This window comes from Falco peregrinus, chromosome 13, assembly GCF_023634155.1.
Source record: "Falco peregrinus isolate bFalPer1 chromosome 13, bFalPer1.pri, whole genome shotgun sequence".
Lineage (NCBI taxonomy): Eukaryota > Metazoa > Chordata > Aves > Falconiformes > Falconidae > Falco > Falco peregrinus.
Genome location: NC_073733.1, coordinates 23,914,095 through 23,939,451, shown reverse-complemented (window position 1 = coordinate 23,939,451; position 25,357 = coordinate 23,914,095). Strand labels below are relative to the sequence as shown.

General features: G+C 56.4%; 1 protein-coding gene across 2 annotated transcripts in view; it reads left to right on the top strand.

The window, feature by feature from the left end:
* The first annotated feature begins 367 nt into the window (after positions 1-367).
* Positions 368-25,357, top strand: part of STARD8 (StAR related lipid transfer domain containing 8) — a 57,097-nt gene continuing 32,107 nt past the window's right edge. Inside the window, exons 1-2 of one of the 2 annotated variants that reach the window (XM_027781505.2) lie at positions 368-551; positions 4,993-5,026. In XM_027781505.2, the coding sequence (XP_027637306.2) occupies positions 507-551; positions 4,993-5,026 (79 nt within the window). In that variant the 5' untranslated portion in view covers positions 368-506. Of the gene's footprint in view, positions 552-4,992; positions 5,027-12,174; positions 12,378-25,357 lie in introns of those variants that run through there. The other variant, XM_055818154.1, reaches the window with a different exon arrangement.

Genomic DNA, 25,357 nt, shown 5'->3' with positions numbered 1-25,357 from the left:
AGAGCGTCAGGAGCCCTCTCGAGCGCAGCTGTGACCGCTGCTGGGGCTGGAGTCAAAAGCTAAACTGTTCGGGGTTTGGGTTTCCAATGTCCTACATGTGCCTTTGACAGCCAGACTCCCATTTCTCCTGCTCTGGGGGCGTTTCTTTTCCCACTGCCTGGGAATGGGAGCACTGCTTGGTGTGTTTGAGGCAGGAAGGAAAGCCTGGAGCTGTTTAAAACTCACAATCTTCAGGGAATTTCAATCGCTGTCCAAGCCTGTTCACAACCAACTGAGTAACGGTGCAGGGTTTGAATCGCTGGCCCGCCTCCGCAGGCAGCACTGCCTCCTCCCTCCCTCCCTCCCTCCGCCCTGCCTGCGCCAGCTCTGCCCGCGCTGGGCTCTGCCCGCACTGGGCTCTGCCCGCTGCCTGCCGCAGGCAGCACCCATGGGAGTGCCGGCGTGGGCTCTCCCTGGGGCTGCGGTCTAGGGGGGCTCTGTGCTTGCCACCCCCTGCCCAGCCCATCATGCCATTGCTGGATTTTTTCTGGGCTTGCTTCAAAAGAGCCAAGGTAAGGGACTGTCTATTTGAATGGTGTCCATCTTTCTGACAGCCTCCTAATTTCAGGAGAAGCTGCCAGAAGGGACAGCAGGGGAGGCATCTCTGGAGGGGCTGGGGCTTGCTTACAGTGCTTTTGACATCTGCTCCAGAGGGATGTCGTGTTGATGCCCCACACGCAATGTGAAAGGTTAATTTTGGATGGGCTGCATGTGATGCATTGGTCCATGCACGCTATGCTCACCCACTACCCACCAGCCAGGTTACCCGTGCCCCGGCAAGAGCAGCGCTGAGGGCAGGCAGGGTGCTGCACCTGGCCAAACACCGGTGTGTGCATGGGTGCCATGGTTATAATGCAATTATCAGTGGGCTGTGTGTGCTGCCAGCCGCCTGGCATGGTCAGCACAGGCCAGGCTGGGTCCTGCCACGGCACAGCTTGGGTGGTGCAGCTGGGCTGGGGGCACCCCTGCAAACGGGGGCTCACCTGGAGGCTGCTGGCATGACAGCAGGACCACACTGGGCTTTGCTGACCTGGAGGGATAGGGCGGCTGCGAGTGGGATGACAAAGGAACAGCGAGACTGGAGGCCTTGAGTTTTTAATTTCCTGCAGCAGTGGTTCTTGCGGCATCTGGTATTTTTCATTTGGGTTTAATTCCTCATCTGTCGCCTTAGTAGTGTGCAACTCTCTCTGACTGCCCTTGTTTGCTGTGTTGGCTTCATTGTATCACAGCCTGTTCCATGTGGTGGTACGTGTGCTAGGTAGATTTTGGAGGTGGTGTGAGTATGGGTCTCAGGAGCTTCAGACTGGAAAAAGCAGTAAAATCCCTTCACAAGCCGCGCTGTGCACCAGGCTGTGTCAAGCAAGTGGATCTGCCATGGTGAAATCAATGTGGAATGCACGCTGTTCCCCCGGGGTTTCAAGCAAAGCTTAAAATAGTTACATCTAAAAATGACATTTGTGAAATTCATTAATAATATTAGTAGCTGTCTTGTCCCAGCTGTCTCCAGAGAGTTTAGCAAGTCCTTGTTAACCCTCCTTGTCCCCACGAGCTGCGTGTTGTCACTGCCAGCGTACTCATGGTAGCACGGAGATGGAGCCCGGGTCCTGCATCCCACCTTGCAGAGCTGCAGCCCCCAAAGGGTCCAGCCTGGCCCGCGCTGGGGTGCCTTACACCCGCTGACTTTGGTGAAGTTGAAGGCAACCAGCAGATGGCTGGCTTCAGCCTGTCACCTCAAGCCGGACAAGGGGCCAGGGGCCGAGTGGGCATGGGTGGCAGGGAGGTGGCAGAGAGCTGCTGATAACTGTGACATGGCTTCTGCCCTCGCTGTCCCCATCCCCCCGCCCCCCCCACCCCATCCCCCCCGCCCCCGGCTGCAGCTGCTCCTCTGGCTGCAGCCCCGGGCAGCACACAGGGCATCTCCCCACCCCGACACATTCCTGGCCTCCCTCCCTGTCTGAGGATACTTGCCCATCTGAACATTCCGAATTTACTAATTAAGCTGATATTTGTACTTTTGCAGGATGCCTGGAGCAGTGTGGGGACTGAGTGTGGGCAAAAGTCATTCATGGGTCTGGGAGTAAATTTGTCCTTTGAGTCTGGGGCAGTTCCTCCTCACTGTCACCCCAGGCACTGCGGTATCATGGCCAGGGGACTGTGACAAGGGAAACACTAGGCAATCAGAGGCTCCAGGAGGTATTTGGTACTTGACTCTTTGCCATGAGATAGGTGGCCTTTACACTCCACCCGAGCAGAACAAGGGTGCAAGCCCCTTAGCTCACCACCTCCAGCTACCTGCCATGGGGAAAAAAAATAAATCTGTTTCAGTAAGTGTAGGCAAAGCGGTGCTTCCCTTGGACTGGTGGCCCAGCAGTGAAGGATGGGGACTCTTCCTGGATGGCAGCTTCCCTGATGCTCAGAGGCGAGGGCCAAAATGATGTTTCTGATTTTTGTGCTCCCTCGTTATCTCAGCCCATGAGGCTCTTGTCAAACATGGCATCACAAAACCCCAGATAAATGGAGCTAAGGGTCTCCCTGTTAGATGTTACAGGAGTCTTCTTCCTAAGTTCGGGAGTGGTTGTGCTCTTCGTGCAGTTCCCTGTGCTGGTTTTAAGCTTCCCGTTGCTCTGCCTGCAGCAACACAAGTCTGGTGGACACTTCATTTCTCTCTTCTTCTATTGGCAGACTTCTGTTTCCATATTTCCACTTCAATTCTACAGCAGCCGCCCCCCACAAGCAAACAAGACCTGGCTGATGCCTGCCTGGGTCCCACAAGTGCTGGACAAGCCACTAGGAGGCTTTGGGAGAGGAGCAGCTGGGGAGCGGCTCTACCCATCTGGAGCCAAGAGCTGCTCCCAGGCCCGAGCAGCTGGGTGGGCTTCGGGGCCAGCTGGCCCCCCAGGAAGCCGAAGGGACAGAGAACACCACCTTTCTGATTTCCCTTGGTGAGCACTGATGGTCTCGCATGCAGCTGAGGCTTCTGCTTCAGCCTGGTTTCCCGTTTTCCTCCCCGTGCCAGTGTTGCTCAGCTACTTGCCCTGAACAGCGGAGGAATTTCTTGGAGAGGGAGAAACATGCAGGGCTCTGTCTGTGGGATTAAAGCTTTCCAGGTTAAATGAGGTGGAGCTGTGGCTGGTGAAAGATTTCATGGGAAAAAGGCATTAGGGCTAAGACATGACAGCAAGGGAGAGACGGCTCCCCATGGCAGCCTTAGCACTGGGACCGGCTATCCCTGCCCTTGCTGTGGGCTGGGAGAGCAGCCCTACCTCATCCCCTGCCAGCCCTGCTCCCACTCCGTGGGCATCAACTGCATGTGCTGGCTGCAAGGCTGATGTTTTCAGAGCTTGTGATAACAGACATGATAGGTGTCCCAGTGATCATCTCCCTGTCCAAACATTTTCAGCCCTGATGCTCTCCAGGTGCCCACATGCTGCCAGGTTGGGGCTCAGGCGTCTGCCCAGGCGCTTGCTGAGGAGGACAGAGCCGAGCACACCGCTGGAGCCATGGCTCCCTGCACTCCTCCCCAGTGGGAACAGATTCAGCGATGCCAAACGAGCCACAGGACACCGGTGGCCTCCCCATGCAAACGCGGGCATGCTGTGAGGTTGCAGTGGTAACCCTGGTCCTGTTGATGGGCACCTCTTGGGCAGGTGCTGTGGCAGAAGCCTGGCAGCAGGGAGATGGTTAAGCCCCCCCGCCCCAGGTCATCCCCAGCCCTGCTGCCCGGGCAGGAAGAGGGTTCCCGGGTGGCCCGTGGGAAAGGCCGGCTCAGCAGTGCTGCATTCCTGCAGCGATCCCGCTGCCCTGCCGGCACCTCTGGCCCTGCGCGGCAGGGCTGCGGCTGTGCTGTGGGGGGCTCGCCAGGGTCTGGGGAGGGGCGTGGGGAGGTTGCCAGGCTCTGCGCTTGCCTTGGGACCTGGGCAGTGCCAGGACCCTCCGCCACCTCCACCTCCGTGCAAATTGCTGTCACCTCCCATGTGCTGGCGAGGCTCTGCTGTCTGTAAATCCCATTTCCCTTGGCTTTGCCCCCACATAAACTATCCCCAGGCAAGAGGCAGCCCCTGTGCATGGTGCTGGTGGCCCCTTCCCCACCCTGGGTGCTGTGCCCATGAAGAGGCCTGGGGAGCGAGAGGCCAGCCTGCTTTCAGCTTTTCTTTTTTTTATTTTCCTCCTTTCTTTATTGTTGCCTTTCTGTGCCTGCAGGCACCTTTGTATGCTCTGCTTCCAGACCTGCTGCGATTAAAATATGGACATCTCCACTGCCATCTGTGCAGCTGCACAGGTACCAAGGGACATGTTCGGGGGGACACCAGCCCAGTGCTTCCTCCACCAGAGTGAGGGTCTGCCCCACAGCTTCGCCATCAGAGGGTCCAGAGCCAGGCCCAGCTCCAGCATAGGAGCGGACATGGGTGTGATGCACGGTGCGTGGTGCATGGGCTGTGGGTGGCTCAAGGGTGTCACCTATGGTGCAGAGCAGAGCACCACGGTCCATGCTTTTGGAGGAAAAGACTGCGTCCTCCAACCTCTGTTTTTATCCCTTGCTGTGGGTCTGACAGCCCTGTCTCTTCTCTGGCAGCTTTGCAGCATCCTTGTGAAGCTGTCAGGCAGAAAGGTCCATCTCTCCAGCCCCATCTCTCTCCCTGGCTCCCTCGCCTGCCCCATGGATGCAGATCTCCTAGTCCTGGCTGCCGTTCCTCCTCCGATGGCTTCCAGGAGGCCAGGAGCCATGGTGGTGGACGCATGCTGGGCACACTGCATTTGCCCAGTGCTGTGGCCTTTGCTAGAACTCTGCTTATCCTTAGAGCTGCAGCAACCACCGCCAGTGGCAGCCCCTCTCCTGGCAGAGGGGAGGCTGGAGTGGGGACTGAACATAAGTGTGAGTGGTAGGAGTCCGTGAATGTGAAAATCAAAAGGATAACAAAATTATTTCTGTGCTTTTTTTCTTTGTTTTCACAGTGCTTCACATTGCTAGAAGATAAAAAAGATGCAGGTAAGCTGCGACAATGTTTTTTGGGGTAGGAATGCCTTTGCTTTGGGGTGGGCAGGGGTTACGGGAAGAGGTCTGTCCCCTTGCTGGGCTACCGGATTATTCTGCCAGTGCTATGATTTTCCCCCTAAACTTCTATTTTTCAAAGGGGTAGCAAAGGCAATAGGTGTGAGGCACTGCCAGCCAGGGCACCCACCCAGCCCCAGCTGGGTCCCCAGCAGGCACCCCCACAAGACATGCCCAGCCCCTCTTTTGCCCCATCCCTTCCCCACTCTGGCTGCAACTGCGGCTTGGCCATATGTTGCAGTAATCACCAGGTAGTGGCATGAAATCCCAGTTGCTGTGTGTGCAGGGGAGTCCTGCAGAGAGGCATGAGCCCCCTTGCTGGCGTGCGTGCGCTGTCATAGCTGTGCCGACGTGGTGAGCCGTTCAACAAGCACAGCACAGCCCGGCAGCAGCTCTGCTCCTTTCTCTTTCCTTTTCAACTCTTCTCTTCTTTGTGGGTGAACAACTTTGTGCTCCACAGATAATCTCATTAGGAGTTGCAGAGCGTGGAAACTGCCATGCCATAGGAAGGAGGAGGGTCTCCCCTGGCTTGCAGCCACCTCAGCTTTGTGTGATTGAGATGTCTCACCAGTGACAGCTGGACTGATCCATGGTTATTGTGCATGTGTCCATGGGCTGCTTCTGCCCTAACTATCCCTCTGCAAAGGTGGGAGGAAAGGCTGGGGGTCGGGGCCCACCCTGCCATGGGAGGCTTGTGGGTGCTGGCGAGGCTGGGGGCTGGTAGTCTGCGGGAGGAAGAGGAGGAGGTGTGTGCCTGTGAGGTTGGGGACCAGGGATGGGGACGGGGCTATGGGCTCCCAGATGGAGCACAGCCAGCTGCTTGTTTTAAGAACACTGCAGGGCAGCCACTGCCAAGCGTGTCTGAAACGGTGCTGCCGGTCCTGGCTGCTGCTTTGCCGACTGCAAAGAAATGCTCTGGATCTTGTTTTGTCCTTGTGTTCCACCCTGGAGAAACAGCCCTGCTGCCAAGCGTGGCCCAGCTCGTGGGAAAGATGGGTAGAGGTCCTGTATTTTATAACGTCACTGCTTGGTGGCATAGAGAGTCTTTGCTCAGTGTCATCTTCAGAAGTAATCCTGGCCCAGCCCTACAGTCAGCTTGTGTCACTGGCTCTCAGCAGCTCTGGAAGCGGAGGGACCCTGGAGTGCTCCTCTGCCCTGCGCTGGCTCCTCTGCTGCGGGCACAGAGCTCAGAGCAGCCCCCGAAGCCGATGGCTCTTGGTGGCGAAGGGAGGAGCGGTGCTGCCCATGCTGCTGGCCAGAGCCTCCAGTGCTGTGAAAAGGGAAATGCCGCCTTACAGGGAGCCTGTGGGATGTGCCCGGGGATCTCCGAGCAGTTCCCCTAATCAGAGGGCAATGTTTTTCACCCACATAAGGGTGAGGTGAGCACAGGAGCCCAGGAGCACAGGAAAGCTCTGGGCAACAAGAGGTGCTCTGTGAACAGAGCTCCAGAGGTAATCCTGGGTGGTCTCTCTTGCCCTTTCACCAGAGTGATTAAGAATCAAGAGCTTGTTAAAAAGGGTTAAAGAGCCCTGTGCAAGGGAATGGGCAGGGAAGACTCCTACAGATCACATCTACGGCTAGGCTTCTGGGGAGAAAAGTGATTACAGGTTTTTTTCCCCTTGGTTAAAACTGCCTGTAAAATCTAAGTTTCTCCTAGTGAAGGCTCAGCAACATTCACAACAAACCCAGCTGACACCGTCTTGGCCACTTGTCCACATCCCAGCCTGATGAGCTCCATGCTGCTGGAGGGATGCTCAGCCGTCACGGTGTCAGGCTTGTGTAGGGGTCTGAGGGCAGGAGAAGCAGGACCCCTTGTGTATGTGAGCAGCTGCGTGGTTTTATGCTGAGGGATTTATCACCTGTGATTCGATGCATCGGCTGGAGCCGTAGCAGGCTGCTCTGCATCACTGCAGTCCACGACAGCACGGTGCCTGGTGGAGTGTGGTTGAAGCTCTGCCTTTCACATGAATCATGCTGGACTTGGAGCCAACCTGCGGTCAGTTCATACCCTCTGCTGGGGTTTTTGAAGCTCTGAGAAGAGGCCAGTGCAGTTGCTTGCTGTCCTCTTAGCTGATTGTCCCTAGAAGATGTTCTGACAAATGGGTCACTTAAGGAAACATTCAGACAGTGGTCTCAGGAGACATCATTCCCTTCCCTGATGACTTTTTAGTCTCCTTGGGGTGGGTGCCCAGAGGACCTCAGCTCTCAACACAATGGCATGAGGCCGGATGGAGTTGGTTCTGTGTTTGTCCTGGTAACTGTTGGGAACGTGCCTCTCCTGGCTTTTCCATTGCTTCCCAGAGCCTGGCCCTGATTCCCCCTATGGTAGCGCGGCTCTCCCAGGACACCCAGCAAGCTCCCGAGCTGCTGCCCAAGGTACAGCCAGAACCGTTCCCAGCTCCCAGGCTCCGTCCCTGCCTGGAGCAGCCGGGAGCTAGGGCTGTGCTGCCACGGCCCCTTCCCTGAATGCCAGCTGTATGAAGTCGCTGCAGCTTCCCACTGTTATTAAAATAGCTGGGTATGCTGTGCTCAGCTCCCCAGTGGAAAACAACTTGGATGTCATCTGCCTTCTTGGAGGTAACATTTCAGCTGGAGGACATGGGGACTCGGTCTCCTCCTGGCAGCGGCTGCCAGCCCAGAGGGGCATCGCCAATGCCTGTGCCAGCAGCGAGTGCCAAGGGAGCTGGTGGACAGTTGTCACCCGTAACCCACCTCCACGGGCAGTCACAGTCTCTCAGACAGTTTGCATCGAAGGAAAAATCCCAGGACTTTGATTTTTGAGACAAACCAGCCAAAGCTGTACAGTAGGCTACCCATGCAGCGGCAGGACCCCACCTCGCACTGCCATGTGGTCCCCTCCTGCAGGCAACCCCAGGCTGTGTGGGACGGCTGAGCAGTCCCAGCTGGGGCCAGATTTCCATGGATTTCCCAACCCTCCGCTTCCTCTCTGATACTCATTTCCCGTGTATTGTTCTGGACAAAGCAGAAAGGAAAGGCTTGCAGACCAGCCATTAAGGTGAAAAAGGCATCCTCCAAATAAATCCCTGCTGACAGCAGCATCAGGCCTCTCCAGAAGCAGGATCGGGAGCATGCTCTGCAAATGTCATTAAGTAGTGGCTGCCTCTAGCTGCTGAGGGACAGGGACTGAGCTAATGGCTTCTTTCAGGGCAGCCAGGCATGAGGTTGTCACATGTGGGAATTTGTCACGTGTGGGAATTTGTCACTCGTGGGAGGTGTCACATGTGGAATTTGTCACACGTGGGAGATGGTCATGCATGGAAGGTGTCACACGTGACACATTCCACGTGTGACGAATTCCACGCGTGGCCACCTCCCACGTGTGACAAATTCCACGTGTGACACCCCTCACCAGTGGGACCCTTCCCCGGCGGGACTCACCCCCCGCGCGTGACACACATACACACACACCCCCCCCACGCATGACCCTCCCCCGGTGGGGGACCCCCCCTGTGAGACAACCCCCCTCCACGCGGGACCCACCCCCCCACCCCCCCTCCGGCGGGACCCGCTCCCGGCGGGACCTTCCCCTGGCAAATTCCTAGTGGAATTTGTCACACATGGAATTTGTCACACGTAGAATTTGTCTCGTGTGGGAGGTGTCACGCATGGAATTTGTCACACGTGGGAGGTGTCACGCATGGGAGGTGTCATGCGTGGGGGTGCGCTGCCAGGGGCCAGGCTTTGTGAAATTACTGAAATTGCTGCTTACCTGTGACAGACCCTCCCGTGCCCCACTCCCGGGCTCCCCCCTCACAGGGTTTGCCACTTGATGTGACCTGTGCAGGTGCTGTAGCAGAGCCGGGAGGGTGTCTGAGCATCTTTGCCCCTGTGAGCTCCTATCAGCTGAGCCTGGGTTTCCCACTGGAGCCGGCAGAAGCCCCCTGGGGGTGGAAGCACCCCCTTTGCCCTCCTCCCCATCTGGGCAGGATAAGCTATCTGCGCCTGTGCCCTTCACAACCCGAGATGCTCTGTCCTCAGCTGCTGGGGAGTGTTTAATTCGGGGAACTGTGGATCTGGCCCAATAATCCGTCTTTTTCAGCACCATATTGTCTGAGCTTCCCAGCCATGGCAGAAATGTTCAGTGTGCATCTCTCGGTGTGATCTGTTCCTCAGAATAAGCCTTCACCCATAGCTGCAGCGTGGCCTGGCCAGTTTTCCCGCTGGATCTCACCCATAGCAGGGGAGGGTTTGAGTGCTGGCAGGCGAGTGGGCAGCATGGGCAGCAGAAGCCAGGCTGCAGTGCGGGCAGCATGAATGGATTCCCAAAAATGTCTTGACCTGTGGCTTGGGCTGGGCTGCATCTGTGTGCTGCCTTCCCTGGTAGCTCAGGACTGAACCTGGCTTTTGCTGAGTGCGTGTGGCTGGGGGGGGCTGCCTTGGGGTAGGCACAGCTCTTCTGGGGTCCCGTTTATGGTCCCCTCTAAGGGCCAGGCCAGGGTTACTCCTTTGAGCCCATTACTGGAGCTTTCCCAGGTTTAGGTCTGGGTGTCCCGAGCAGCTGGGTGGCTCCTGCCCTCCCTGCTGGGAGGAGGAAGAGGCAGCTCCCCAGCCTGTTCACCCTTCCTGGTATTTTTTCCTAGTATCCAGCCAGCCCCAAAAGGCCATTGTTGAATTTTTTTCTTGTCCCTTCTCAGCAACACCCTTTGGACCATCCTAAACAGCCTCTCTCTTCTTGCTGGTGGTGGCTGTCCAGGTGCTGGGCAGGGCACCTCCAGCCCCCCCCCGAGCATCCCGCTCCAGGCTCTTCTATCCCTTCAGTCCCCCTGCATTAATGCCTTTGCCAGGCACCCGGGTGAGCGGACACGTGTGCACAGGCGCACACTGGGCACCTTGTGCAGGCGGCGGGGCAGCCTGCAGGCGCTCTGCCATTCCTCGGCAATATGCTGGGAACTATTAATATCGCCAGGCGTGAATGTGGCTCATTCATGGGGCGGCACGGGAGGAGCATGCAGTATGCGCGATTTCTGCTCCTCCCAGCATCCGTCCCGGCAGCACAGCCTCGGCTTTCCAAGCGTCAGCGGGACGAGTGGGCACCCGGCGCTTCAGTCCTGCCCTCTTTGTTCATAGTTCAGTGTCTCCGGGAGGTTTCCTGCCTTTCTGCCCCCACACCCTCCCTGTTCCTGCTCTGCATGAGGAAATGAGTGGAAGAATGCTTGAAATCCTCCTTTGTGCTGAGCGCTTTTTCCACTGGCCATCACTGTGCTGCTGGGGCCACCGGCTCTGACCCACCGCGGTGTCAGGCGAGAGGCAGCCCCTGGCAGCATGAAGGGTTGTGAGCTCTGCCCTTGCCCAGCCACGCTCCCTGCACTGGGAATGCTGCTGTGTCTTTCTGCCTCTGCCCCTTTCCCACTTACATGGCCAGAGTGAAATAGCAATCTCGGCCAGCCCCTGGGGTGCTGGCTTGGTGGTCAGCACCCCAAGGCTGTGCACCCATCCAGAGGTTTTGCTCACCCTCCATCCCTTTCTGTCACCTTCCCCAGCAGCTGGGAGCAGCACATGTGGATGTTGGTTACTTCTGGGGGTCAAGGCTCAGCTGGGTTCCTCGTAACCTGATCCCCCCCTCTGACCCCTTGTCTGCCTACAGCTCTGTAGCAGGGTGCTTGCAGCCTTCATTGCTTTTAGTGACCTCCCACTGATGTCCACCAGCACCGATCGACGGCCTCTCCCTTTGCCAGGGCTGACTGTGGCGGTGGCACTGGCTCCTCACTCCTCAGCGGCAGGAGCCCTTGGACCCCCTGCCCACTGCCCAGCCTCTGGCTGGCAAGAGGCTCCCTCACACAAAGCTGTATGGAGACGTCCAAGTCAACAAGGGCCTCATTGAGAGGGCTGCTGCCGAGAGCCCCTTCCCTGCGGAGGCGAGGGCTGTGGTGTGCAGATGGCTCTACAGGGCTGGGGGGGGGGGAGCAGAGGCAGTTGGGAGGTTGGTGGGAGGAGGGTCAGGAGCTTGGGGCTCAGGAAGGCAAGAAGGAGATGTACATCAAAAGCCTCTCAGACTATCAAAACAATGGAAAAAGCCTGGTTTTCTTGCCTTGATCCTCACACGTTAGGGTGCTTGGGCAGCACTCCAATAAGTAATTTAAAGAGAAAAGCTGGTTTGTGGCAATGTACCTGCTCTCTCTCTCGCTTTTCTGGTCACCCCATGCCAAATCACTGCCTGTCTCTCCCTGTGTTGCATCTGTGTTCACTATCAAGCCTCTTGCTCAGCGTCCTGTCACTTCCCCCCACACTCTCCCTCCTCTCTGCTTCTCCCTCCACACTCGGGCTGGTGCTTCCTGACCTTCAGCCCTTTTGCCTGAATTTTCTTCCTTCATGTCCACCTTAAACAATGTTTTTTCCACCTCTTAGCTCCCCCTGTTCCAGACCCTATCCCCGTTTTCTCCTTCGCCTTCCTGCAAATAGTCAGTGGCTGGTCCTGCCTGACATCTGGCACCCAGAAGCCAGGCTGCATGGCGTGCACCGTGGGGGATCTCCCTCACCCTGGGCTGCTGAGGCGGTACCTGCCCAGCAAGGAAATCCCCCGCAGCAGGGGGGGTGCGGATTTTTGGGAAAACAAGTCTGGTGAGAGCAGCCTCTTGGTGCCTTGCTGTGGCTTTTGCCACCTGCTTGCTTTGATGGGCAGGGAGGGCTAGGAACAACTGGGCATCCGTCCAGGAACTGTCCTGGGGGAGCAGCCTGAGGGACCCTCGTGGGAGCGCAATTGGGCTGCAGCTCTTTGGTGTCCTTGCCCTAGAGCCCCCAGCCCGCTCCAGGGGAGGCCAGGCCAGGCCCTGCAGTTGCCGCTGCCAGTCTGGGAGGGGAGGGAGGGCGATGGCTGAAGGGGCGGGGGGGTGTGGGCAGCCCCCTCCCCAGCCTGCAGCGGCTGCGGCTCCGGGGTTTGGCTTGTCCCTGCGCGCCTGGCGCAGCCCTGGGACCTTCAGCCTCGCTGCTGGGGACCGGCACTAGGGACCGGCACTGGGACTCCTCTTGGCTCGGCAGCGCCACCGCGTCGCTGGGCCGGGCTGGCCCCGGGGGGGCGGCGGGATCGCGGGGGCGGGCGGATCGCGGGGGCGGACCGAGCCCCGCACCTGCCGCGGCCGCGCTCACACCGACAACAGCCGGAGCCGCGGCAGGCACAGCCCGACACCCCCCCCGCGGCGGCGCCAGGGACAAGGGGTCCGGCCCCCCATCCTCCCCCTCCCCCCCCCCCCCCCAACCCAACCCTCCGGCTCGCCGGGGCTCAGCTCCCCGCCCGCCCCGCGGTTTGACGGCGGCGCAGCACAGCCTGACGGTAAATGCGCACCCGCGCCTGGTGCGGGCGGGGGGCCCGTGTGCTGGGGTGGGTTTGGGGGGGCATCCGGCGGGCTGCGGGGGGCGGCTGCGGGGGGCTCCGCCGCAGATGGAGCCGCTGCCGGCCGCGGCGGGGCTGTTACCTGTGGCTGGGCACCGCGTGTCTGCGCAGACACGGTCCGGTGCGAGGGGGCTCTTGCTGTAGCCGGGGAAGCTGGGAGCTGGTGTGTTCCCTGATATCCTGGAGCTGTTAGTTGGATCCCCGTCATTCCCGGGAATCTCAGCAGCGTGCGGGGCCAGAATCCGCAGCTTCCACTGGAGCTGCTTGTTCTGTGACTGGCCTGTCCGCTGCCAGCACCCCAGTGCTCTGCGAATGGGGGGTGCGGGTGGGCTTGTCGCCAAAGTCGGGGATAAGAAAGCTCCTTGAAAAACGTAGCACTGAGAAGCAGGCATTCCTAATATTGCAGCACTGGATGCACATTCGGTGGGATGCATCCAGTGCTGCAATACAGGAATGCCGCTTCCCAATGCTACGTTGGTGTTAAGGTGTTTTCTTTTTGCCGATGTCGGTGACAGGCTGGCTGTGGGTTTTGGGCTGTCTGGAGTTTCTCAGGGCTACTCTTCCCCCTCCTCTAGCTGGGATTACTGACAATTAAAGCGGTGATTGGAGAAGCACAGATTTTCCATCTGATCCAGAAAGTCAGTGAGTTCATGGAAAAACTGCATTGACGTCAGTCAGGAGGCTTCGGATCCGGCCCTTTCGCTATAGCGGGGGGAGGCTGGACTCGGCGTGCAGGCTCGTGGCACTGTGGGCATGTGTTCCCAGTCAATCGTCTCTCTTGGAGACCTTCAGTAGAAATGGGCAGGTTTGCTGTGTGTGCATAGTTTGTCACGTTGTGAGCTAGCACTGATCTGTCGGAGCGTGCTGCCAAGGTGAGATGCTGTTTTATCAGGGGTTCTTTGATCGTGACTAACTTAAACACCATCTCTTTGTGCGTTTGGTCTTGTGGTTTGTGTTTTGGAACAGCTTCTTGGTGCAGAGGGCAGAGGAACCTCTTCTTTTAAAGAGCTTCGTATGGTCCCAGGATGTCCCAGCACGTATCGTGATGTTATTGGCAGGAGTTTGCATTCTTTTCCATGTGCATACTTGAATTCTTATCAATGAATATGCTTTTTTCTGTTTACATTTTAACAGAAACGCAGTTAAGAGAGGTAGCAGTGCTGCTGGAGCAGGCACAGCAGCCACTCGCTGCTCTGCACACATGTCCCAGCGGGCCTGCTTCTCGCCGTGAGCTGGTCAGGGAGCATGGTGAACCCCATCAGCCTCGCTCCATTCTTGTAGGGAAAAAAATTAGCTCCCGTCCTTATGCCAAAAGCTCGTCAGTAATTTTGGTATGTGACAAAGCATCAAGTCCCAGTGCAGAGCAAGTATCAAACCTGGCTTCTGAGGCGGCACTCACATTCACTTCATGTACTCGTGCTTCCTCTGGAAATACTTTTCTAATGAAAGACTGGCTGAAAAAATCCAGTGCTTCTCTTAAACATTCCTCATCTGCATTGCCTCAAATGTCCAAAACTGAGCATATGCATGGGACAGGGTGCCAGCAGTTTAGTTTTGTAAGATAAAAAAATATGGTTATGCCTAAGGGTGCTTCAGTACTTCCTCTTGGTTTTTGTAATAATTTCAAAAAGATTTGAAGGTTCTCAAAGTCACTTGAAGTCAGGCAGGGGAAAGATAGGTTGCCCTTTCCCTGAGGGTGTAGCAGAGGTTGCTGCATGACTTTGCACCGAAGGAACAAGCTGGCAAGTTGGCTGGCACCGAGCCCCACAGGTGCTGCAGGCAGTGCCGAGAGCAGGTCGCCTGGCCCCTCTGTGCCACAGTGGAGCCTGGCAGTGGTGGTGGGGAAGCAGAAGGGGAGCTGCTGGAAGCCAGGTGCTGCCCTGGCTTTGCTTGCCTGGTGAACCCGGTAAATCATCCCCCAGTAGAGAGGAGAACCAAGTCTTCTTCCTTAAGCTGTTCATTGCTTGAAGACCCTGAAACGGTTTGCCTGTTGCAGGGGTTTGCAGGCTTGCATTTATTTGCACTTTGCGTGTTTTTGGAAGAGCTTTTATGTTCGGAGGTATGTGGGAGTTTAATCCTCCAAATACAGGCAGTGTGTTGGCGGGGAGGCTGTGGGGGCGAGAAATGCCTCCTGGCATGGTCAGTGCCAGGGAGCTGCGAGGGTCCTGTGGGACAGTGGGATCTTCCCCGGGGCTGCCCAGCCCAGTGTTGTATCACATAACACGAGTATCTCCTTCCATCTCCGCCAGCCTGATAATGGAGGTGTTGCTCCATTCCTCTGCCCACCAGATTTGGTGAAGCATGCTACTGCCAGAGCCCAGGGATGAAAGCTGAGCTGGTTTTGCAGTATAAAAGGCTTTCAGGGGCAGCATGTGGGCTGCAAAGGCTGGGATGATGTTGGTTTTGCGAGGCTGCCCGCCCCATGCCGTGCCCGTGCTGGTGGCACAGCAGTGGCATGCTGAGGCGAGAGGAGCTGCCTGGAGCAGCAGCACCCTGAGCCATGGGTGCTGCCGAAACTGCCCGGGGCCAGCTGAGGCAGGAGCTGAGGCATGTGCGGCAGCGGGAACATCTGCATGGAACTGGAGTCTTCTCATTTCTCAACTTCCCTTTGCCCACAAGCTCTTCCAGCCCTGCTGGGAAGTGTGAAGGAGATGTTTGATTGGATTTAGCGCTGGAAGAAAGGCTGCACTGGAAAGCGGTTGGAGCCTTCCCAGGGCCAGTGGCGAGCGTGGAGGAGCCGTCCGGTAACCTTTGTGCCGAGCTCCTGTGTGCTCCAGGGAGGACCAGCAGCGTGCAGCCACATTCCAGCAAGGCCGGGGGTCTCCCGCCCAGTTAATGATTGAGCCACAATAACCCTTCTTGTTCGAGCCTTTCTGAAAGTCATCTCCGGATACTTACATTAACTTTTCCAGGCTGCTGGGGCTGGGCGTGGAAATTTAAAGAGACAGGGTCTTTTCCTACATTTGCAGCACTAAGTTCTTTTTTAGGTGCAGGAGGTGATGGCTTGCAGGTGCTCATTGTCTGTTTGCTTTCCGGTTAATTTGACATGGTTCTGCACAAGGGATTGCTGGCGGTGCGGGGCTGCACTGGCCTTGCTCTGCCATGCTCCAGGCTCATCCCTCCTCTATCTCATACTCCTCTGGGGATGACTTGGATGCCATCCCTGGGCTTGTGGGATGCAGCTACTGCTGGGTCCAGGAGCACCCAGCCCCTGTCTGCTTAGTCATGATGCCCATGGTGGCTGTCTCACCAGCCCGCTGCTCTTCCCTCTGCCGCTTGGTTAATAATTGACAGGGTCCGCGCGCCATGTGGGCATGCTTGCCCAGCGCAGAGCTGTTTGTCGAGCCAGTTGAAGGATCCCTTATCAGAAAAGGGCACTTGTTCCCCAGTGCCGGTTACAGTGAGTAGATGTTAACGGCTGGTGCTGGGAACTGGCCTTAATGAGCGCAGCATCTTGGGGGACCTTCCCCAGTGGGCTCAGCTGTTTGGTGTCCTGCTGCATGGAGGCACATATCCAGCTTGGGTTCCTTGTGCTGTCCCATGGCTGAGCTTAGCTGTCCCCTACTGTGGCTTCCCCAGTGTCTGTCTCGCAGGTCCCCCTGAGATGTCCTGGTCTGTGTCACAGATTGTTGCTGCTGGTCAGGGGGAGCTCGGGGCTACCAAAACCCACTGGCCAGGCAGGTCCTGGCTGTGGTTTGGTGTCACAGCTGGTGTACGTGAGATGCAGCTGCTGAGGTGCAGGCTGGTCCCTAGCAGAGTCTCTCTGAGCTGGGTCTAGCAGTCGTGCAGGCTTTGCAGGGAACTCAGCCAGCGAGAAACCTCTCACTGCTGCGACTGCAAACACTGTGCTCGGAGCAGGGACAGCAGTGAGAGTTTGGGGCAGTCATCGAGATAGGTGTGATGCCAACCCCGGGTCCACTGACCTGTGTGTGAAGTGAGAGCAGGAGCAGGGGCAGCAGCTGGGGGCTGAGCCCCACAGCAGCAGTGAGGGGTCTCTGCTCAGCCTCATGAAGCGCTGTTTTTGCCCCAGCCAGGCTGCCTGCCTTGGGACACCTGGGCAGAGGTGCACAGTGTCACAGCCCAGGATGCTGCAGGAGGGGACAAGCCTTCAGCAAGGTGTGCTTGTGCTCTGCCATTGCCATCCAATGTGATGATAGTGCCCAGGCTGATGGGTGGTCAGGATAAATCCCAGAACAGCTGGCTCCCGGGGCAGGCAGCGTGGTCTTGTGTGAACATCTGGATTTCCATGGACCCTGCAGCCAAGGCCTGGGCCTCCCGTTGCTTAATTGGGAGCAGGAGTATGGTGGCTCTGAACCGAGGGGCCCAGCCCAGGCCCGGATGTGCCGGGGGATTTCCTGCCCTTTATCTGGGAGTGAAAAGCATCTGATGGCAACATGTGCATGCGGGACCTGCAGGGAGCCTGCTCCTCCTGGGCTGGTCACGGGCTTGCTGTGCCCCTTGGGAGCTGGCTGTGATGCCAGCCTTCAAAGCTCGTTGGGGCACAAGTGATTAATATCACTATTTAAGGACCCCACGCTGCCTGTGCAGGTGAGTGTGGGTGGGTGGCAGTGGGAGAGAGTGCTTTGGACCCGCAAGTCCGTCACTGCTCACTGACAATTTATTTGCAAAGGTACATCATGATGGGGTTCCTATTCCCCTTCTCTGCCCACCCCCCCCCCCCCCAATTTTGTAAGAGTGTTTTTGGTGCTGTGCAGGGCACAAGTTCAGTTTCTGAATGGCCTGTTTCCCTGGTGCAGCACAGAGGAGTCATGCTCTCCCCCCATTCCTTCTAGGAATGGCAATGGAACGCTCCCTCTGCACCCCTCGCCGGGTGCTCCAGCTGCGGTGCTGCCAGATGTTTTGGGGGTCAAACCAATGGCTGCCAGCTGGAAGGTGGGTGTTTGTGGAGCAGGGGCAATAAATCTGCAGGTGTGGAGGGATCCGTCCCTGAGCTGTGAGCTTCCCCTGCGACTGTGGGCAGTGCAGGGTTGAAGCAGAGGGGCTGGGGGACTTGTCCCCCTTCCTCCTGCCCCTCCTGCCTTCCCACCCAGGACGCGTGTCTGCGGAATGGGGGGGCTGGCAGCTGGCAGCTCGGCCTGGGGCTGGGGCAGGAAGCAGAGGTAGAGATGACAAGAAAGTGAGCGTTTGAAGAAAAAAGGAAGGAAAAAAAGGAAAGGACTGAAGAGGATGAAGCATAGCTGCAAGCTAAAGGCTGGGCTTGTGGGCAGCAGGTCGGGCTGGGGAGGAAGGTTCTGGGGCTGCTGGCACTGGTTTGCTTGAGGGGCGGGGGTCTGGTGAGGGGCAGCTGGGGGTCCGTCTGCTGCTCCCAGTGAAACTGGAAATGGCTGCAGGCAAAGGTGTCACAAGGCTGTGGGACAGTGACACTCAAGAGTGACTCAGAGCACACTTGATCTTGTTTCGTCAGTGTCATTGGGCAAGAGCAGGACATCTGGGCAGCCAGGGCCAGTGTTTCAGCTGTGTTTTCCCAGGCAGAGAATTGCCACATGGCTGCTAGATGCCTTCCTGAGCAAACCTCCTGGGGAGGCTGCTGGCTGGTGAGAGCTGCTGCTGTGAGCCTCCTGGGCTCGGGCATGCACCAGCCTCAGTGCCTGGGGCTGTGCATGAACTGTCTGTGTGATTTCTCCTGGGATGAAGTCCTGGGAGCTGTGGTGCTGTCTCAGGAGCAGCAAGAATTTAGGAAGCAGTGGTTCTTTCCCAGCTTAAAATGCAGGGCTTCTAAAAAACCCAATGTTTGAAGCACTTAGATGTGCTTGAGATTGTGTGTATGAGAAAACAGGTTGTCGGTACCTGCCATGTGCTGGGGTGCCCCATTTCCCTGCCTGGGTCCCCTCAGCCACCTCCTGTTCCCCTCCGGCCCAGGGACGCTTCTCCTGCCAATGGGAGACTGAGCATTGCCTTTCATGGGTCGCAGCAAAGCCAGCGTTTTATCCCCCCTCTTGGTTTCATTCAGCATCCTTGCGCCCATCTCCAAATCTTTTTATCTTCCATTACAAATGCTTCCGATTCTGATCTTTTGTTGCTAATTTGGAGCAGGAAATGTTTCTTGCTGGACAGTTACATGGCCTCGTTAGTTTCTGTGGTGCATAAATCTTCTGTCTATGGCCAGCTTGGCAGTAGCTGCCTGGGAGTCGCAGAGGAAGGTACCTGCGTGTTTGCTGTGTCTTCCCAGGGCCTCATCCTGTCAGCAGGACGGATGAGTGCTGTGTTGTGGCCATCCTGAAATGGGACCGGGAGTGTGGCAGGTGGGCTGCAGAAATTAAGCTGATATCCAAATAAATGATTTACAAGAGCTGCTGTAGGACGTTGCAGTGTTTCCTCCCCGGCCGCTCGCACCATCTGATGGGAGTTGCTGTCCCTTGGCAGGGGTACCCGTGTGTGGCACGGAGCCCGCGGCTGGCAAAGGTCCCTGCTGGTGTGGGTCCCTGCTGGTGAGATGCCCGAGCTGCTTGGCTGAGGTGCAGGGTGTGTGCTGGCAATGTGGGTGCTGGGATGCCGGGGATGTGGGGCCAAGCGGTTAGTGATGGGGCAGCGGCAGCAGCATCCCAAATCCCTGTGGCAGCAGTGGGGGCTCTCGGCCGACGCCGCAGCTCCCCATCCCTGAAGGCTGAGGGAGGTGAAACCCCACCTGCCATGTTGCTGCTGGCAGCAGTGACCAGCACATGCAGTGGTTTTGCTGTGAAGACCACTTCAATTGAGAGGGGCTTTTTTTGTCCCAGTTAAATGCATACCAGGCACAGCACAGCGGTGAGAGCGCTGGGGAGCTCCGCTGGTTTGTCCAGCAGATATTGCAGATTTCAGCTGCCTGAGACATCCATCCTAGAAACTGCCAACATCTGCTGTCTGATTTGCTCTTCCTAACACCTTCTGTGGGGGCATCTCCAGAGGCTTTAGGTACCAAAATGCTTACTTGATCTCTGGATTGCCTTGCACAGCTTGTCTTGGCAGAGCCAGAGTAACAACCCTGCTCTCCTGGACCCTGTTTGCAGAAGCATCCTTCTGCTGCAGAGCTCTCCAAAGCACTTGTTGCTGCTCTCCAGGATGACTGCCAGCTCATGCAGGCTCTCCTCCTGTGGGCATCAGGGTTATTCACACTGGGTACCTCAATACACCAGGCAAAAAGCCCAGGGGCTGAGCAGAAATTGACCCTCTTCTCAGGAGGCAAGTGTGATCTCCTGCTGAACCTTTGACTTGTGCTCCGGACGGACGCTTGCTTTCCAGCCAAGTGGAAGCTGACCCTGCTGCTTTCCTTTCCCACGCCCAGGGCCTGCACACACCTCTGCAGCATGACTTTTCCAATGCTGCTGCCATTCAAAAAAAAACCAACCAAAAAACCCCCAACAAAAACCACAACAAGTATTTTAGGCATTTTGCAGCAGCAGCTGAATTGTATCAAACTACTTCGTGCATCTGAGACTTAAAGCCCTGAGTATACATTTTTTAAGGGGCACTCTTAGGGAGGCATTGCAGTCCAATGACAAGGGAAGGGCTTTTGTGAATGCAGGGAGCTGTGCCGTGCTCTTGGCTTTGCTCCTGACACTGCTTCAGGAGAGGCTTTGCCTCAGCTGTCTCCTCTGTAGAAGAGAGAGAACAGAATTGCCTTCTCTGCAGATTGTGACCTCTGAATATCGGACACTACTGAATCCTGCCACTGAGTTTTATGTATTGCTCCTGCCCCATAACACTTCCGCTCTGGCAGCCCTGGCAGTGCCTGTGCCCATGGCAGTGCTGTGGCAGCGCGTTGGTCGGAGGGCTCTCCCGGGATGCCAGATGCTCCCTCTGCTGCAGCACTGTCCTGGGTCCCCAGGAGGGACCGGGAGGGTGAGCTCTTCTCCCTGCACTGGGCTGTTTGCTTTGGAGCCTCCTTGACTGACTGTTTTGAGACAGACACCTCTCTGTGTCCTGGATTTCCTGACTTTCTTCTCTTTTTTCTTTCTTGTATTTTGTGTAGGGGTGTTGGTATGAAACCAGTATTTTACTTCCTAAGCCTCCGTATGTCGCTTTGCTCCCCAGCCCGGCTGGACCAGATGCAGTGCTATGCCTGCATGGGGCAGGAGCTGCTGGGTGTGGAGGCTGGTGTTGCCGGGAATGTGGGGGCTGGTCTGGACACGATCCTGTGCAGCCTGCTCTAGGAGAACCTGCTTTAGCAGGGGGTTGGACTAGATGGTCTCGAGAGGTCCCTTCCCACCCTGACCATCCTGTGATTCTGTGGAAATTAAGAGTAGGTCCCAGGCTATGAGCCTGTTCTGAGGGTCCAGTGCTCTCCGTATCAGAAAAGAGTTTGCATTTGGATTATGGGTTTTGGACCATTTTTGCTCAAGACCTGGTCATGCTGCAAGGACACAGGGACCTCTGGCAGGAGTCTCCTCTCATGTTGCCAATCCGGAGCACACACACCTCGAAATTCCCTGAGGCATGAGGGTGGCTGAGTTTGCAGCAGGGACTGAAAAGGTTAAAGCTGCTTTGCAGTGTGATTTTTTTTTTTTAAAAAAAAGTCATTTCCTTCATGTCCAGAGACAGTTTATTTTCTGGGCATTCTCCGGGACTCAGGGAGGTGCCTTTTCTTTAAGGCATTTCCTGTAAGCAAGTTTATATTTGGACTGGGGAGGGTGGGGAGAGGAGGTGGGTGCTGAGGAGGGGTCTGGTAGCCTGAGCTGAGTGACCTCAGCTTTTGGCTCCTTGTCCCAAATTGTTTGAGGTGCCAGCCATGGAAGCAGTGGCCGTGGGACCAGCCGTCGGAGCAAGCGAGGAGTGGGTTCCTGGCCCCTGGCAGCTCTGCCGGCGTGTGCGGGGTGTCAGGGACCCAAAACACCTGTTTGCACTGATGGCTCGGAGTGAAGAGGAGGGCATGAAGCTGTCAGTGGTGCAGCAAGCCCTGCTTTACATTAAAGCCTCAGTGTTTAAATATAAGAACAAAATCCCATTACCGATCCCCCGCCTTGTTCTTGTGGCTGGTGTGCCCCCTCAGTGCATTTGGGAGCCAGGGGCTAGTGCCCAGCGTGGGGGCTGCACAGGGCAGGTGGCCAAGTGGGTGCACCCTGTTCCTCTGCAAAATGTGGTTCCCATGCAGGGGGATTCTCTGCTCGGGGATGTGCTTGGGTGCTGTGCTGTGCCAGCTGCTGTGGTGCAGCTGAACCACGGGGTGATGCACCCCAGCACGGGCTGGCTGCTCCCCTCCACCTCGCGGGGTGATGGAGAGTGAGGGTTGGCTGTTCCTTTGTCTGCAAAAAACATCAGAGAGGAGCTGCATGCTCTGGAAATGAAGCTGCCCCGAGCTGGGAGCAGGATTTGGGGTAAGGATCCGAGTCATCTGCTCAGGCAGCAGCTCTGGTGGGAATTTATGTTGTGCTGGGTCAGAGAGCAGCTGCCTTGGGCTTGGAGCTAAGCAGCTTTGTGTTTGTCTTCCCTCTTGTTGCTTCTCCCTGCTAAGTAGTGACCTACTAAAACACTGTTAAGTCCTTTTCTAGTGTCTGTAGGGTTTTTAGGTTAGCATTAGGAATTTAAGGAGCAGGCAGGTTGATCTTTGCTGTGATTCAGCACTGCTAACACCAGAAAACAGCTGTCTGTCTGTGCCCGAGAAGTGGTCAATGCCAAGAAAAGGTGATGTCATCCCCTTCCACCCCTTTAAGACCATCCCTTCCATTACCTTTAAGATGATGAAGATTAAGTGCTGCTGGACCCCAAATTCTGACCTTTGGTTAATTCTGTTCCCTCTCCCAAGGTGGCTGAGTCCCATTAAAACCAAAAACAATCAAGGAGATGTGGTAATAGAGAAAATAATGAAAATTTACTGTGCTCTTGATGCCTGTAGTGCAGGTTTAACTCTTTTCCTGTTGATATTTGATCAGACCTTGGTTCTTGTGCAAGGTCCTTGGAGCCCCGCCGCCCCTGTGGGCTCACCTCCGAGGCAGCACTGTGGTTGAAGCTGTTCTTCCGTTGTTCCCCCTGCCAAGTTTCTTCTCCCCTATTTTGTTTTCTTTTTATTACTGTGATTTCCTAACATTGGAAGAAACGAGTTATGAAACTGGAGTTATCCAAACACGTCTTGTTTGAAGATAGCGTTTCATCCAGCAGATGCAGCTTCCTGCTCTGTAAATGGTTTCCATTGTTTCGCCTTGGCTCCCAGCCCCATCTCTGTTGGGGCCACTGGTAGTGTCGCTCTGCTCCGGCAACCCGAGGAGCGGTGGTCCCAGCCACAAAATGCTGCTGACTATGAGGCAGTCTGAAAAAGCTGAACTGGGAACACTGGTATTCTGTAGATAGCCTCCAAAAGTGTTTGTGGGGCTGGCTGGAGGCTGCCTCTTTGCACAGGTTAACAAGGCAGCGTGCTTGCTGTGAGGCTGCTGCTGGGGTGTTGGCTTGGATGGCTGCTGCTCCAGCAAGGGATGCTCTGGTTTTCCAGTATGTGCCCACTCTTCCAGCAAGACTCTGTCTGGAGCATCCAGTTGGTACCGTTTCTGCTTGAACACACATCAAGTACATGCTCCAGATACCCACCTTGCTGATACGTGCCAGTAGGATCCCATATGTTTGAATGGGATTCAGCCCCTGGGGCGTGTGACCGGGTGCCTGCTGTTGAAATGGAGATGATACTCAGCATGGAGAGCAGTTGCAAAATACAACACTGTTACCAGCACCACTCAAATTTCAGCTGCAATCCAGCATCATCTTGTGCCAGGCCAGGTACAAAGACAGGTGCTGGTCTGATGGTTGGCATCCAGACTGCAAAAGGGGAAGGAGCCAGGGAGGAGAAGGTAAATAACATCAGGTGGTGCTGGTTGGTGTGATGAGGGTTACTCCCACACAAAAGAAGTGGTGTAACTTTTAAGTCTTTCATAGGCACGGCAGAGAGAGAGGGTTTGTAGATGTACCTGCAGGTGCCTGCCGGAGGGTGCTGCTGTGGTGGGCTGTGGGGGCTGGATGGAGAGCCCACCGAGGGCTCATCTCCGCAGCCACAGGCATTCCTTGCACTGGTGCAGGGTATTTCTGCAAAACATGACATGGGAAGCATTGGAAAGAATGGAATTGTTTTATTTATTTTATTAAAGATGTTCAGTTGTCACCGGGAATGGGAGACCTGGGGCTGTTTGGTGGAGAGCCACCGAGCCTGCAGTCAGTTACCCACACAGAGGAGCAGGAGGAAGTGAAGAGGTCTTCATGGTCCTCTGCTCTTCTGCTGCTGTCCTCTGGGTGCCTTACCACCAGAAGTGATGCTGAGATGAAGGTGGGTAGTTATTAGGGGTGCTCTTGCAGCTGAAGGGCTTGAGTGAGGGTGTTTGTGTCTAGTGGAAAGCACGCTCCTGCTCTGGCATGCAGGTTCAAAGAGATGGGTGAGGTGCTCATGTCATTCCCCATCCTGCCCTCCTTGATCAGTCCCCAGGCGCTGGGAGAGATCCCTGTGGTGATGATAGGACATGTAGCATGGAATTGATGTGCTCAAGAAAGAGGAAAGTCAGAGCTTGCTGATAAGCTGAAGCTTTTGTGCCTCATGCTCCATTCCCTGGGCGCATGGGTGCTGTTAGCCGTGACCTTGAACTTGGCAGAGCGCGGTACGTGGCCTGCAGCATGAGCAGGCTGCGAGTGGTTGAAGGGTTCTGGGCATCAGGAGGGTGCAGGCAGGCTGGGACTTGGCTGAAGGTGAATTTTTGGTGGATTGCCTTTCTCTTTCCGTAGAGCCTGTTTTGAGAGGAGCTGGGTGTGCCCCAGACCTCTTCCTCCAGCGCAGGAAGCCGTGGCGGGGGTCATGCTGTCCCTGGAGCTCAGGCACAGCCATCCTGCTGCCACTGCAGCCCGTGCCAGCGATGCCTGCCTCTCCTGCTCTTGTTCTCCACAGCTTTCCCACCTGCTTGAGAAGCAGTGATTTATTTCTTTTTAATTAATTTTTTTTTTCCTAAGTGGAGCTTTTTTTGTGAATATTCTTTACGGGATGTGGAGCCACAGATGTTTGCTCATTAATTAAGTTCTGCAAAATACTGGCGGAAGCAGCACCAAGCACTTGGCAGAGCTCTGCGGTTTGACGTTTTTCCTTCCTGCCCCCTTCTCAGCTATGCAAACCCTGAGTGAGCCCTTCACTCTGTGATGGCAGCCTATACCTCTGCCCCTTCTTCCCTGCCCCATCAGAGCTGTGCTTTGGGGTGGCACCTCTCGCTTTGAGGTGGCGGGCTGAGGTTGCTCAGGCAGGGTCCTGTGAAAGGAGCCCATGCCTCGCACCTCTATTTCTTTGGCCACGGCCATCAGAGAAGGCAGAGGGTAATGAGGTCAGAAGTCTCAATGAATAGTATCTCATAAGTTCACCGACACTTTATCTTTTGTCTCCATAGTGAGGAGGAAAACATGGCGAATTGCAAACATCTGTCTTGGCAGGGCCAGCCTTCCCCAGGTGCCCAGCTCTGGGTCAGGATGGGGCACCTTTTGGGCCTTGAAGCCTCCGTATTGCAAATGAACACGGAGATCTCCAGTGTCCTTGGGCTACACCTGCCCAACTGCTTCACCTGCTGTTTGGGGGTACATGTGCCACTCCTTGAACAGGAGCTGTGCTTGTAAATGGCTCCTGGCAGCGTGGAGATAGCATGGATAAATACAACTCGATGTTGTGTAAGTCTGTGTTTTGTGGATTATTGAGGCACTCTTGTTTCTTGGCCAGGCTCCTGAGCCCACCGGGGCATTAAACGATGCACTAGTGGCCGCTCCCCTTGCTCCCATCTCTGGCTTTGCCTGGAGCCAGGCTGTGCTGGCTGTGGGCAGGGGGAACCATGGGCTGCCAGTGAGTTCCTGCCCACGGCCGCTGCAGCTGCTTTCCTGCCCAGGGTCGGTGCCATGGCCCTGCCGTGGTGCAGAGGTGCCAGCAGCTGGTAGGGCATATCCTGCCTGCTGCCAGTGGCTGCCAGCACCTCCCTCCTGGT